Raw genomic sequence first — 13,699 nt, forward strand, 5'->3', positions numbered from 1 at the left:
TAAAGCTGAATGTTGTAAAACAAATCTTTTTTCTGAAAAATAATGTTGGAATTGGGATTTTTTCCCCACAACTAAGGATTTGGTGTAAGTGTGTTGTAAAAACAAAGATAAAGCTATGTAAGTTTTAATAATAATTTAAGATAATAAAGTATTAAATGAGCTTAAAGGAATTTATTTTATAAGGAGTTACTCATTTATTCAACCAAAACTTCTTTCATTGTATCTTGAACTCTACCACCTTTGCCCTTACTTTTAGTTTATGACCTAATTCCCAACATCAGGAAAATATGAAAGCCATCAAGATGAGAACTCTCCCTTAAAGTATTCCTCCTTCTAGTCCTCTCTAATCCCCTCCCCCACCCCACCCCAGCATTTCAGTCTTTGCTCTCTAAATTTTTACCTCTCTCTGATATCAGCAACTCCTTTTCTCTGGGTTTTTCCTGTCAGTACTTACTCTATTTAGGTCTTTTCCGTCTTGAAAAAAAATAATAATTCTTTAACCTGTGTATTACTCCAGCTACTGACATCTTTTTCCCCTTCAGATACCTATACTTACAGTCTTAATTTGCTTATTCCCCATTCATTCCTCAGCCTTCCACAGTACACACCCTGCCGCTACATCACTCCAGCTATTTTTGCCTAATCTACTGTCTGGTGACTTCATCATTGCTAAATTCAGGGGACACTTCACCATCCTTACCTTACTAGCCTTCTTTGCAGCTTCTGATACTATTTACTATTCTGCCCTTTTTCAAAATCTTTTTTTTTTTTTTTGACAGTGCTTCTCTTTGATGTCACTTTACTCTCATAGCTTTAATTACTGTGGATATGCTGATTATAGTAAATTGGTGTCTTCAGCTTTCTCTAGAGCTTTAGACGTGTTTATTCAGCTTGGCATTTTCACTTAGGTGTCTCATAAGTACTGTAGACTCAACCTGCACAAGACAGAACTGCCATCTTCTTCCCTCAGATCTTTTCCTCTTGCCGTTTTTTTATTTCAGTCAGTAATATGCCATTAACCTATTGCCAGAGCAGAAATCGTTTTCTTTGACCCCTCTTCCTTCTGCCCAGAGTTCAGTCACCAGGTGCTATTGGTTCTGCCTTACATCGCTCCAGTCTGCCCTGTATGGCAGCCACCATTCTGTGGCCACCACCATCATCTTTCACCCGAGTAATTTTAACACTGTTTACTTTTAACTGGCTTCTCTGCCTCCTGTTCTTATTTACTCCCCTTAAGCATTCAAATGGCAGCCAGAGATATTTTTTTCAAATAAAATATAATTGATATTTTCTTTTTTTTTTTTTTAAAGGTTTTATTTATTTATTTGAGAGAGAGAGAGTGTGCACAAGCAGGGAGGGGGGAAAGGGAAAAGCAAACTCCCGCTACTGAGCAGGGAGCCTGACGTGCATCACACGACCCTTAGTTGAAGGCAGACGCTTAACTGATTGAGCCACCCAGGCATCCCTTTTCTTTACTTTTTTTTTTTTTTTTAAAGATTTTATTTATTTATTTGACAGACAGAGATCATAACTACTTGTGCAGAGAGGCAGGCAAAGAGAGAAGAAGGGAAGCAGGCTCCCCACTGAGCAGAGAGCCCGACGCGGGGCTCGATCCCAGGACCCCGGGATCATGACCCAAGCTGAAGGCAGAGGCTTTAACCCACTGAGCCACTCAGGAACCCCCACCCAGGCATCCCTAATTGGTATTTTCTTATTAAAGAAATCTTAAATGGAGTGCTTCCTGTTATTCTTGGAGTAAAAAGACTTATGTTGTGGTTCTTGATTAATGCCATCAGCCTTATCCCCCGTTGTTTATGGTGTCTGTTCTCCCTCAGATGGTTTTCTTTCATTTCATTTGTCTTCACATTGTGTTTTCCCCTTAACTCATAACACACACACACACACACACACACACACACACACACACACACCAGCAGTTTCTGAAGTCTGATCTGGGAACTGCTAGTTACCCCTCACACACAGTCCTTTCAGAGGGTCCATGTGGTTGGCACTGTTTTCATTGTAGTGCTATGATACTGCAGTTGACTCTTGAATAACATGGGGGTTGGGGTTGGGCTCCAATAGCTCACCACTATGTAAAATTAATATATAAGGATGCCTGGGTTGCTCAGTGGGTTAAAGCCTCTGCCTTCAGCTCAGGTCATGAGGGTCTTAGGATCGAGCCCCGCATCAGGCTCTCTGCTCAGCAGGGAGCCTGCTTCCTCCTCTCTCTCTCTCTGCCTGCGCTCTCTGCCTACTTGTGACCTTTGTCTGTCAAATAAATAAAATCTTTAAAAATAAATAAATAAATAAATAAATAAATAAATAAAATTCATATATAACTTTTACTTTCCCAAGAGCTTCACTACTAATAACCTTACAGATAAACAGTAGATTAATACATATTTTGTATATTACATGTGATACATAGTGTATTCTTATAATAAAGTAAACTTGGAAAAAGAAAATGTTAAGAAAATCATAAAATATACTTATAGTACTGTATTGTATTGTATTTATCAAAAAAGATCTGCATATAAGTGGACCACGCAGCTCAAACCCATGTTGTTCAAGGGTCATTGGTATTTCCTTTTCTTACTGTCTCATGAATGTACAGTGGGTTTTTTCCAAAGGTGTCATAACATGATGATGTCATTGCTTTGGTGGCTAATAGGTATATGCTTTTGCATTCTCTGTTTTTAAAAGTTCCCATTTAAAAAAATCTAATAGGGTAAATAATGATAGATATAACAAAAACTCTTGAGAGTCTTCAGTAATATCCAAGAGAGTAAAGGGTTCCTGGGTCAAAAGAGTTCAAGAATTGCTGTTTAGGCTTCATTTCAGTGGTGTTTCTTTTGAGAAGTTTTTGCTTAGGTCTTCTACCAGAGTAACCATTGAGTAACCTCTGTGGTTTGCACTTGCCCTATCATAGCACTTATCATACTGTACTGTGGTGTGTTAGTTGTTTATCTGTCTAGACCAGTAGACGCAGAAAGCTCTATAGAACAAGGAACTCTGCTGTATCCCCAGTACTGAGCACAGTTCTGAATACGTAATAAGTGCTCAGTAAACCATGTTGAGTGACTCTCTTCGAAGGTATTGGGGGATATGAGGACTATAACTTATTTGAAATTTTCACCATTTTGTACTTTAGTGATACATTCATTTCTTAATTTTTTGACCCACCAATATCTGAAAGGGTTTTAGAAAACAAGTTGTGTATGTGTGTTTGTCGAGTGTTACAGTACACACACGTACACATACATATATAGAAAGAAAATGTATAGGGGCGCCTGGGTGGCTCTGCCTTCGGCTCAGGTCATGATCTCGGAGTCCTGGGATCGAGCCCCGCAAGGGGCTCTCTGCTCAGCAGGGAGCCTGCTTCCTCCTCTCTCTCTGCCTGCCTCTCTGCCTGCTTGTGATCTATCAAATAAATAAATAAAATCTTAAAAAAAAAAAAAAAGAAAGGAAATGTATATATATTAGAGCAGGAAGAACCTATTTCTAAGTCTTTGCCTTCCCAAACCATGGAACCTTGGACAAATCTTTTTATTACTTTGAATTTGACTTTCCTCATCAAATAGTGGGATTGAACTAGATTATCCAAAACCTTTTTCCTATATGATATTCTGTGATTACATGTGAAAGGTGTCAAAAATGTATTATGTGATTTATATTTATATTTTATTAAAAATGCACATACATTTAGTTTTATCCAAATATTAAAATAACTTTGTTTTTACAGGAAAGATGATAAAGACTATGCTTTAAAACAAATAGAAGGAACGGGGATCTCTATGTCGGCATGTAGAGAAATAGCAGTAAGTGAAGTTCTTTTTATAATCATTATTATCAATTGACTTATGAATGTCAACTATGTAGGTCTCTGAATTGTGTTTGTCACATATACACATTAATTGAAAGTTGGCAAATATTTTTCTTATTGACAATCTATAGAAAAATACATTTGTTTCCTAAGAGAAGTAAAGGTGGCATGTAGTTCTAGCAGGAATAACTATGTAAATTCATTTGTTTGGGAGTAAGTCAATATTAGTTGTTTATATAAACGTGTATTTTTCCAATAAATGTCACTAACTATTAAGGTTCCAGTTATTCATATTATTTCATTGGGTGCAATAAAAGTAAATGTGTATGAATCTATATGTTAGTTCATTAAAATTAATATTTCTATTTTAATAAAATGAGATTGATGTCATTACTTACATGAACTTAAAATGAGATTGTATTATTTGACTTTCATTTTGTCTGTTCATTTGAATATGTAAAAATATGTGCTGTTTTCTTTTGGAAGCATAGCTTTCCATATGGTGTTAGAATCTCATTTTGATTCCAAAGGAAAACATTCATGTTAATGCATTACTAAACAATTATTCACACATTTAAACTGAGAATTACTTCCATGAGATTTTACTTCAGTTGTTACTGTTGTAACACTGTGGATCCAAATTTGTCTTTTCTGACTATAATCAAAATATTCTAGGATATGTATTAAAATCTTTGTTTTTGTCACTTTTAGACCTTGTATCTGTCTACAGATAATAGGCTGTTGTGACCTGGATATATTAATTTAAATAATTTTACCCATTTAACAGATTCTATACCACTGGGGTTTCTGTTAACAGCCATTTGTTGTGTATTATGTTGATGAGAACTAGAGTAGGTAAAAGTAAAACAGAGCACGTGAGAATCCCTGGCCTTAAATATTTACACACCAATGAGGTAAGGCACTCATAAATCTTATAATAATAGTGTACGGGAAGAAAAAAAAGGGCACCTGTATGGCTCAGTTGGTTAAGCAACTGCCTTCGGCTCAGGTCATGATCCTGGAGTTTGGGGATCGAGTCCCGCATTGGGCTCCCAGCTCCATGGGGAGTCTGCATCTCTCTCTGACCTTCTCCCCGCTCGCGTTTTCTCTCACTCTCTCTCTCAAATAAGTAAATAAAATCTTAAAAAAAAAAGGTGTATGAAGAGCAATGATAGAAGTATATGGAGAGTGAGAAAATTACCCACATCTCCAACCAAGAGAATCAAGGAAGGTTGCAGGTTTTGGAAGACATGTAAGAATTACCTCCATGAGGGGTGCCTGGGTGGCTCAGTGGGTTAAGACTCTGCCTTTGGCTCAGGTCATGGTTTCAGGGTCCTGGGATCAAGCCCCTCATCGAGCTCTCTGCTCAGCAGGGAGCCTGCTTTCCTTTCTCTCTGCCTACCACTCTGCCTACTTGTGATCTCTCTCTGTCAAATAAATAAATAAAATCTTAACAAAAAAAAAAAAAAAAGAATTACCTCCATGAGGGAAGAGTAGAGGTGAGGTGGAGGGCATTCTTTCATAACCAAAGGTGTGCCATGTTGGAAGTTATATTTCAAGTAATTGGTAGATTTTTAATGTTCTTGAATCTAAAGGAAGGATATCTGTACCTTAACTATCAGTTCTTCAATATCTACACTTCTACATATTCTAGTTAGTTTTGAAGAATTAAAATCCATTAAACTGTGGTTAGTGATGTTAGATGTCATGATGGAGATTACCTTTGGGGAGGTCCAGGGAGTGACAGAAGGGGGAGACAAGGGACCTTCAGGATTCTGTTTCTTGATCTTGATCTGGGTCTGGTTATGTGGGTTTACTGTGTGAGAACTCACTGCACTGTGCATTTTTGGTTTTTGTGCTTCTCTCTTTATTAAACTTGAGCAAAATGTTTTAAAAACAACTCATTCATTTTAGGAACAGGCATTCTTCATGTATATGTTAATAACTGTAAATTCAGTTTGGCATAGAAAGAAATACAAAAACTTACTTTTAATGTGTTTGATTGTGGTTCTTCAATCTAAAGTGAGCAGAAATTTTTATTTTTGATGAAATTTACTAATTTTTCCTTTTTATGACTATTGATTTCTGTATCTGGCTGAATAAATCTTTACTTATGATTGTGAAGAAATTTTCTTTTGTTTTCTTCTAAAAGCTTTTGTTGTTTTGTTTATGTATACTTAAGTCATTTTTCTTTGTATAGGTGTGATGTAAGGTTTGAGCTTCTTTCCCACCTTACCCCCATGAATGTACAGTTGTTGTAACATCACTTTTTAAAAAAGATTCTTCCTGCATTGACTTTGTTTGGCACCTTTGTAAAAATTTAAGTGACTGTGTAAGTATGGACTATTTCTGGGCTCTATTTTGTTCCATCTTTGTCTATACTTATGCCATTATCAGGTCACTCTAGCTTTACAGCAAGATTTAAAGTAAGATTGTATATGGCCACCAGCCTTATTTTTCTGTTTCAGGATTGGACTATTTTAGGTCCTTTGCATTATCATATAAACTTTTGAATCAGCTTGTCAGTTTTTATTTCAGTAATATGCCTGCTGGGATTATGGTTTGGATCAATTCAGGGAATATTGACACATCCAAACCATGAATCTAAAAATATATAGTTTCAGTTTTTAAGGTTTTCTTTAATTTTCCCTACAGCATTTTATAGTTTTTTAGTTGTAGAGGTTTTGTACACCTTCTGTTAAATTCATTTCTAAAGAGCTTCATGTTTTCTGGCACTATTGTATATGGGATTATTTTTAAAATTTTAACTTGAAATTTTATTTCCCATTTGTTTGCTTCTATACTTAGAACTTTAAAAAGAAAAAATAGAACTTTTAAAATATTGTACATTTTAGATACATATGTAAATTCACTGGCAGGTTTTGATGATACATGCAGATTTTCTGCATAAATAATTATGTATGCAATTTAGGATAGTTTTCCTTCTTCCCATCTTTTTATTTTTATTTCTTTTCTTTTTGCACTGGCTCAGGACTTTCATATAATGTTGAAGAGTAATCAGGATGGATGTCTTTGACTTGTTTCCAATCTTGGTGAAAGTGTTTTCAGTGTTTCACCATTAGGTAAAATGCTAACCATAGGGTTTTTTTAAATAAAAGCTATCAGTTAGACTAAGGAAGTTCCTTCTGTTTTTTTTATAAGTGGTATCAAATTTTTCTACATGTACCGAAATGACCCTGTAGTTCTCTTTTATTCTGATACATTGGTAGACTACATTGATTTGTAATGTTTATCTAGTTTTGCATTCTTGAAATAATTCTTGCTTGGTTATATATTGCTAGGTTTGATTTAGTAATATGTTGTTAAAAAGCTTTAAGTATATGAATTTGAAGGATGTTGGTCTATAATTATGTTTCCTGTAATGTCTTTGTCTTTGGTATCAAGATTGTGCTGTCCTCATGAAACACATTAGGCAGCCTTTTTTTATCTCCCATATTCTGACAGTTTCCGTAAGATTGATAGTTTTTCTTCCTTAAATGTTTGATAGAATTCACCAACCAATATTATTTACTTAGTAGATAAAGAGCTCTTCAGATTTTATTTTTCATCTTGTGTTTGATATATTGTATTTTTTCTATAATTTGTCTATTGCTTTTTTTTTTTTTAAGATTTTATTTATTTATTTATTTATTTGACAGACAGAGATCACAAGTAGGCAGAGAGGCAGGCAGAGAGAGAGAGGAGGAGACAGGCTCCCTGAGGAACAGAGAGCCCAATGTGGGGCTCAATCCCAGGACCCTGAGATCATTGACCTGAGCCGAAGGCAGAGGCTTTAACTCACTGAGCCACCCAGGCGCCCCAATTTCTTTCTTTTTTTTTTTTTTTAAGATTTTATTTAATTGACAGAGATAGGGAGAGGGCACGTGAGCACAAGCAGGGGGAGTGGCAGGGAGAGAGAGAAGCCGACTCCCCACTGAGAAGAGAGCCCAATGTGGGGCTCAGTTCCAGGACCCTCGGATTATGACCTGAGCCGAAGGCAGACGCTTAACCGACCGAGCCACCAAGGCACCTCTGTAATTTGTCTATCTCTAATTTGTCTATTTTGTTGTTGAATTTATTAGCACAAAGTTGTTCATAATATTCTGTAGATTTCACATCTATAGTTTCTGTGGTGATCTCCTATTTCATTGCAGGTTGTAATTTGTATTTTCTGTTTATATCATTGATCTCTGTTCTTATCTTTATTCTGTTTTTCCTTCTACTTTGGGCTTACACATCTCTTTTATCTTCTTAAGATGGAACCTTAGATAAGTGATTTTAAATTATTCTTTTCAATAAGCAGTTAAAACTATAAATCTTCCACTAAGCTGTGTTCTACTTGTATTCCATAAGTTTTGTTATGTTGTATTTTCAGTCATTTAGTACAGAATATTTTTAGTTTTCTTTGTGATTTTTGTCTTTTATTCGTGGATTATTTAGAAATACATTGTTTAGGGGCACTGGGTGTTTCAGTGGGGTAAGCCTCTGCCTTCTGCTCAAGTCATGATCTCAGGGTCGTGGGATTGAGCCCCATGTCAGGCTCTTTGCTCAGTGGGCCCCCTCTCTCTCTGCCTACTTGTGATCTCTCTCTCTGTGTCAAATAAATAATATCTTTAAAACAGTATGTATATTGTCTAATTTTAGGAGTGCCTGGGTGGCTCAGTTGGCTAAGTGTCTGACTCTTGATTTGGCCTAAGGTCATGATCTCAGGGTTGTGAGATTGAGCCCTGCATTGGGTTCTATGCTCACCCTGGATTCTGCTTGTCCCTCTTCCTCTGCTCCTCTTATCACAATGCACTCTTTGTCTCTCACAGTCTCTCAAATAAATTAATTAAATTTTAAAACATATATATAGTTAATTTTTAAACATGTATGGAATGGAATGGAAAACCCAGAAATGAATCCATAATTATATGGTCAGTTAATTTTTGACAAAGGAGGAATGAATATACAATTGAAAAAAGTCTCTTCAGCAAATGGTGTTGGGGAAACTGGACAGCTAAACTGGGCATGCAAAAGAATGAAACTGGACCACTTTCTTTCACTATAAACAAAAATAAACTCAAAATGAATTAAAGACCTAAATGTGAGATCTGAAACCATAAAAATCCTTGAAGAGAGTACAGGCAGTAATTTCTCTGTCGTCGGCTATAGAATCATTTTTCCAGATCTGTCTCTGGAAGCAAGAAATATGAAATCCAAAGTAATCTATTGGGACGACATCAAAATAAAAAGTTTTTACACAGCAAAATAAACAGTTAACAAAGTTAAAAAGGCAATCAACTTAACAGAAAAAGTTATTTGCAAATCACATATCTGATAAAGGGTTAGTATCCAAAATATATAAAGAACTGATACAGCTCAACATCCAAAAAACAACCCAATTAAAAAATGCACAGAAAATATGAACATTTTTCCAAAGAAGATATCCAGATAACCAACAGACACAAAAAAGATGCCCAACATCACTCATCATCAGGAAATGCAAATCAAAACTACAATGAGATATTACCTTATACCTGTCAGAATGGCTAAAATAAAAAATACAGGAAATAACAACTGTTGGTGAGGTTGTGGAGAAAAAGGAACCCTGGAGCACTGTTGGTGAGAATACAAACTGGTGCAGCTACTGTGGAAAACAGTATGGATTTTCCTCAAAAAGTCCGAAACAGAACTACTCTACAGTTCAGTAATCACACTACTGGATATTTACCACAGAAATTCACAGGGATACATGCACCCCTCTGTTTATTGCAATATCACTTTTGATATCCAAATTATGGAAGCAGCCCAAGTGTCCACTGATAGATGAGTGAATAGAGAAAATGTGTGTGTGTGTGTGTGTGTGTGCGCGCGTGCGCACGCATGTGCACACATACGCACACAAAAATATTCAGCCATAAAAAAAGAATGGAATCTTGCCATTTGCAACAATGTGGATGGAGCTAGAGAATATAATACTAAGTGAAGTAAGTCAGTTAGAGAAAGACAAATACCATATTATATTACTATGTAGAATTAAAACAAGCAAAAGGGGAAAGAGTCAAACCAAGAAATAGACTCTTTAACTATAGAGAACAAACTATTACTAGAGGGGAGTGGGTGGGAGATGGATGAAATAGAGGGTGAGGATTAAAGAGTCACTTACTACCATGGTGAGCACTGAGTAACATATAGAATTGTTGAATCACTGTATTGTACACCTGAAACTAATATAACGCTGTATGTTAACTATGCTGGAATTATAATTAGAAAACTTAATAAAATTTTTTTTAAACATGAGTCTTTTGGGATAATTTATTGCTGATTGCTAATTTATTTCCATGTGGTCAGAGCAAAGAGATCCTATATTTTAGAGACATATACTGAAATATTTACAGGTGAAATCATGTCAGATCTAGGATTTATTTCAAAATAATCCAGGCTAAGGTGGGAGGATGGGGTATGAATGTTGATAAAATGAGATAGGCTGAGAGTGGATAATGATACACAGGGGTCTGTTTTACTACTCTATTTTTTTTTTTTTAAGATTTTATTTATTTAGTTGACAGAGATCACAAGTAGAGAGACAGGCAGAGAGAAAGGAGGAAGCAGGCTCCCCGCTGAGCAGAGAGTGGGGTGGGGTGGGGCTTGATCCCAGCATCCTGGGATCATGACCTGAGCCTAAGGCAGAGGCTTTAACCCACTAAGCCACCCAGGCGCCCCTTACTATTCTATTTTATTTACATTTAAAAAGTTCTATAATAAAAAATCCAAAAGAAAAAAATATCCCGTCTCTTGGTGCATCTTATCAGTCCTCTTCCCTTCGTTAAGTCTTCCTCTGAGAAGTCCTTTTTACCCACCAGGCATCTCCTCTATTCTCTTACAGTCTGCCCCCAGTTTGTTTTCTTTCATAGCACTTATAATAAATTACAAGACACTGCTTTTTGTTGGTTTCTATTTTCACTACACTGTAATATATTTCTTCACCAGCGTGTGCTAGGTGTGACACAGTCTTTGTTCAGTAAGTACTTGTAAAAGGGGGTGGGGAGAACTCCAAGCACTTCTAAAGTTAAGAGCATTGCATGTCTTCATCCTCATTGTATTGTTTGTATTGTTTTGTATTTCCAGAATTTCTTGCTAGGTAGAATCCCTTAAGCTTATTGGTTTTCAAACTGTGTTTCAGTGGACGATCAGTAGTATTCCAAGAGGCAGCCTTGTAGCTGGAATAAGGTAGCGAGGGGAGCAGAAGTAAAACTGCAGACTCTAGTTTTAAAGTTCACATCTGTTTTAATCTAGGCATCTGAGGGGTTGCTTTTGGTTTTATTCTTAAAAACTCGCAAGAATTTGATTGAATAAAGCTTCCACAGCTTTAACAAAATAATTGAAATAATTTTGAAATATTATTCTGTATACTGTTATAGTAATTTCAACTTACCTATCATCATACCCATGGCATAAATGTAGAATTTATTATTTTTGCCATGTTGTAACATTTTAATATTAGAAACCAGTGTTATTTTGAGAATATCAGAAGTTTTATATCCTATTTTCTCACTGGTCTACGTGCTATTTATTGACAAGATACAGTTTTAAATGTTATTAATTTATTTTTTATTTATTTGGACTTTAAGGGTTGAAATTAAGTATGATATTGTATGGTACAACTGGAATGAATTAAGTTGATAAAGAATGATGTATTAAGACATTTGTATTTTTAGTAGTACTCTTAGTACAGGAAATTTTAAGATTTTATTCCCAGTAGAACTAAAAGAATTTAGGTGATTTCTGTGATAGAAACCATTGCTTCAATTTATTCAAACCTTTTCTTTAAATTTTTTTTTTAACATAAAATCCTCAGAAAGACCAAAAAAAAAAAAAAAAAAGGTATCTACGTGCTGTGGGCTGGCTCTTTGTGGTGATGAAATGCTGAAGTGCTTTTCATCAGCTGGGAGAACTTTGGGATGTTTCCACAGCATCAGAGTACCAGACTCAAAGTACTGCCTGTAGCACTTAAAGTCCTGGCCAGATTACCCACGCTTTACCTAGCTTTGCCACTTAACAGCTTTTAGGACTCAAGGCAAGTTACTTAATTTCCTTGTGTTCTCGTTCTCTCATTTGTAAAATGATAATAGTGTCTCATGGGGTTTATTGTGAGGAACTTAGCATACTTCTTTGGGCCCAATAAACTCTAGGTAAATATTAGCTACTCTCAATAAATCATCAGTTACCACTGCTGCAGCCACAGCATTAGGATTGTGTGCTTACTTGCATTTGTCTCCCACTCGAGGTCTTCAGCAAGTCTTAGCACATTTTATATGCCAGGACCTAGTGCATCTCCACAGTGGCTGGCGTGAAGGAGGCATTTGCTTAATGGTAGTCCTGCCAAATGTAGCCCAGCTCCCTGATTTTTTGGAAGTACTTCAATAAAAATATTGACTTAGACGTAATTCCCCACCAAAACTCAGTTTCCATCTCTAACCCCATACTGACCTATCTCCTGATAAATCTCCCCTACCCAATATTAGAGTATTTTACTTAGTAATAGTAGTTATTTACTTTATTAGTTTGCCAAGGCTGCCAGAACAAAATACTATGAACTGGGTGACTTAAACAACAGAAACTTACTTTCTCAGAGTCTGCAGAGTTGGTTTCTTGTGCGGCTTCTCCTGGGCTTGCAGACAACCACCCTCTTGTGGCCTCTTCAGTGGCTGTCTATCTGTACAAGCTGCCCTGGTGTCTCTCTGTGTGTCCTAACCTCCTCCTTTTAGAAGGTCACCATTCAGATTGGATTAGGGCCACCCTGCTGACCTTATTTTAACTCAGTTGCCTCTATTAAAGGCCTTGTTTTCAAATACAATCACATTCTGAGGTACTGGGGGTTAGGGCTTCAACAAGAATTTGGGGAGATTCAGTCCATAACACTGTTACTTAATTACTTACTTACGATTATAATTACTTATAATAATGATAGTTCTTATTGTTAATATATTATTAAGTCATTACCCTGGAAGATTTGTTGTCTGACTAGTCAGCTGGATGGTTTAAAAATAGAAGAGGATTATCTTTTTTAAGACGTAGATTTTTTGAAGAAGTGGAATAAGGTTTTATGATAAAAGCAGTGATCTTAGTCCACAGATCAGAAGCAAAGCGTGTGTTGTATGATGCCTTTTAATTTGTATGTATTGTTTATTCACAAATTCATTATTCACCAAAAACTTAATGAGTGCCTAGGCAGGGTGCTAGAAGGTAGCAATCGTGAGCAAAACATGTAGCTGCCATTGGCCAGTTCACAACCTAGTATATACTTAAAATACCTGTGCCTCTGGAATGTAAGGAGAAATAGTTCCCCAGTGAATTAGGTCTTAGAAAGTGTTGGTATTTGGGGCACCTAGGTGGCTCAGTCTCTGCCTCCGGCTCAGGTCATGACTTCCTTCAGTCGTGGGATGGAGCCCTGCACTGGTCTCCCAGCTCAGCCGAGAGTCTGCTTCTCACTCTCCCCGTGCCTGCCTCTGTGCCTGCTTATGCTCTCTATCTCTCTGTCAAATAAATAAAATCTTTTTTAAAAAGTGTTGGTATTAGACCTTAGAGTGATGACTTTGTACTTTAAAAGCCAATTAATTAATTTTAAAAGTACTAAAATCCTGATTTGAACCACTACCTAGGACTGTGATCATGAGCAAGTTATTTAATCCCCTCAAACCACTATTTCCTCATTTATGAAATTAGAAGTAATATAAATATTTCATAGGGTAATTCATGATTCAGTGACATAATGCATGTCATATGTTTAGCACCATACTTGGCACTTACGAAGAACTTAATAAAATGGTTGCTGCTGGTTTGGTTTTGTTTTTTTGTTTGTTTGTTTGTTTGTTTGTTTGTTTTCCAGTA

General features: G+C 36.2%; 1 protein-coding gene across 2 annotated transcripts in view; it reads left to right on the plus strand.

Moving 5' to 3' along the window:
• The window catches only part of CDK8 (cyclin dependent kinase 8), a 118,430-nt gene that overhangs the window by 54,346 nt on the left and 50,385 nt on the right, over positions 1-13,699 (plus strand). For both annotated transcript variants that reach the window (XM_032838289.1, XM_032838288.1), the window contains exon 2: positions 3,746-3,821. In XM_032838289.1, the coding sequence (XP_032694180.1) occupies positions 3,746-3,821 (76 nt within the window). The remainder of the gene's footprint in view (positions 1-3,745; positions 3,822-13,699) is intronic.

The sequence above is a fragment of the Lontra canadensis genome, unplaced genomic scaffold, assembly GCF_010015895.1.
Source record: "Lontra canadensis isolate GAN:19392208 unplaced genomic scaffold, GSC_riverotter_1.0 scaffold103, whole genome shotgun sequence".
NCBI lineage: Eukaryota > Metazoa > Chordata > Mammalia > Carnivora > Mustelidae > Lontra > Lontra canadensis.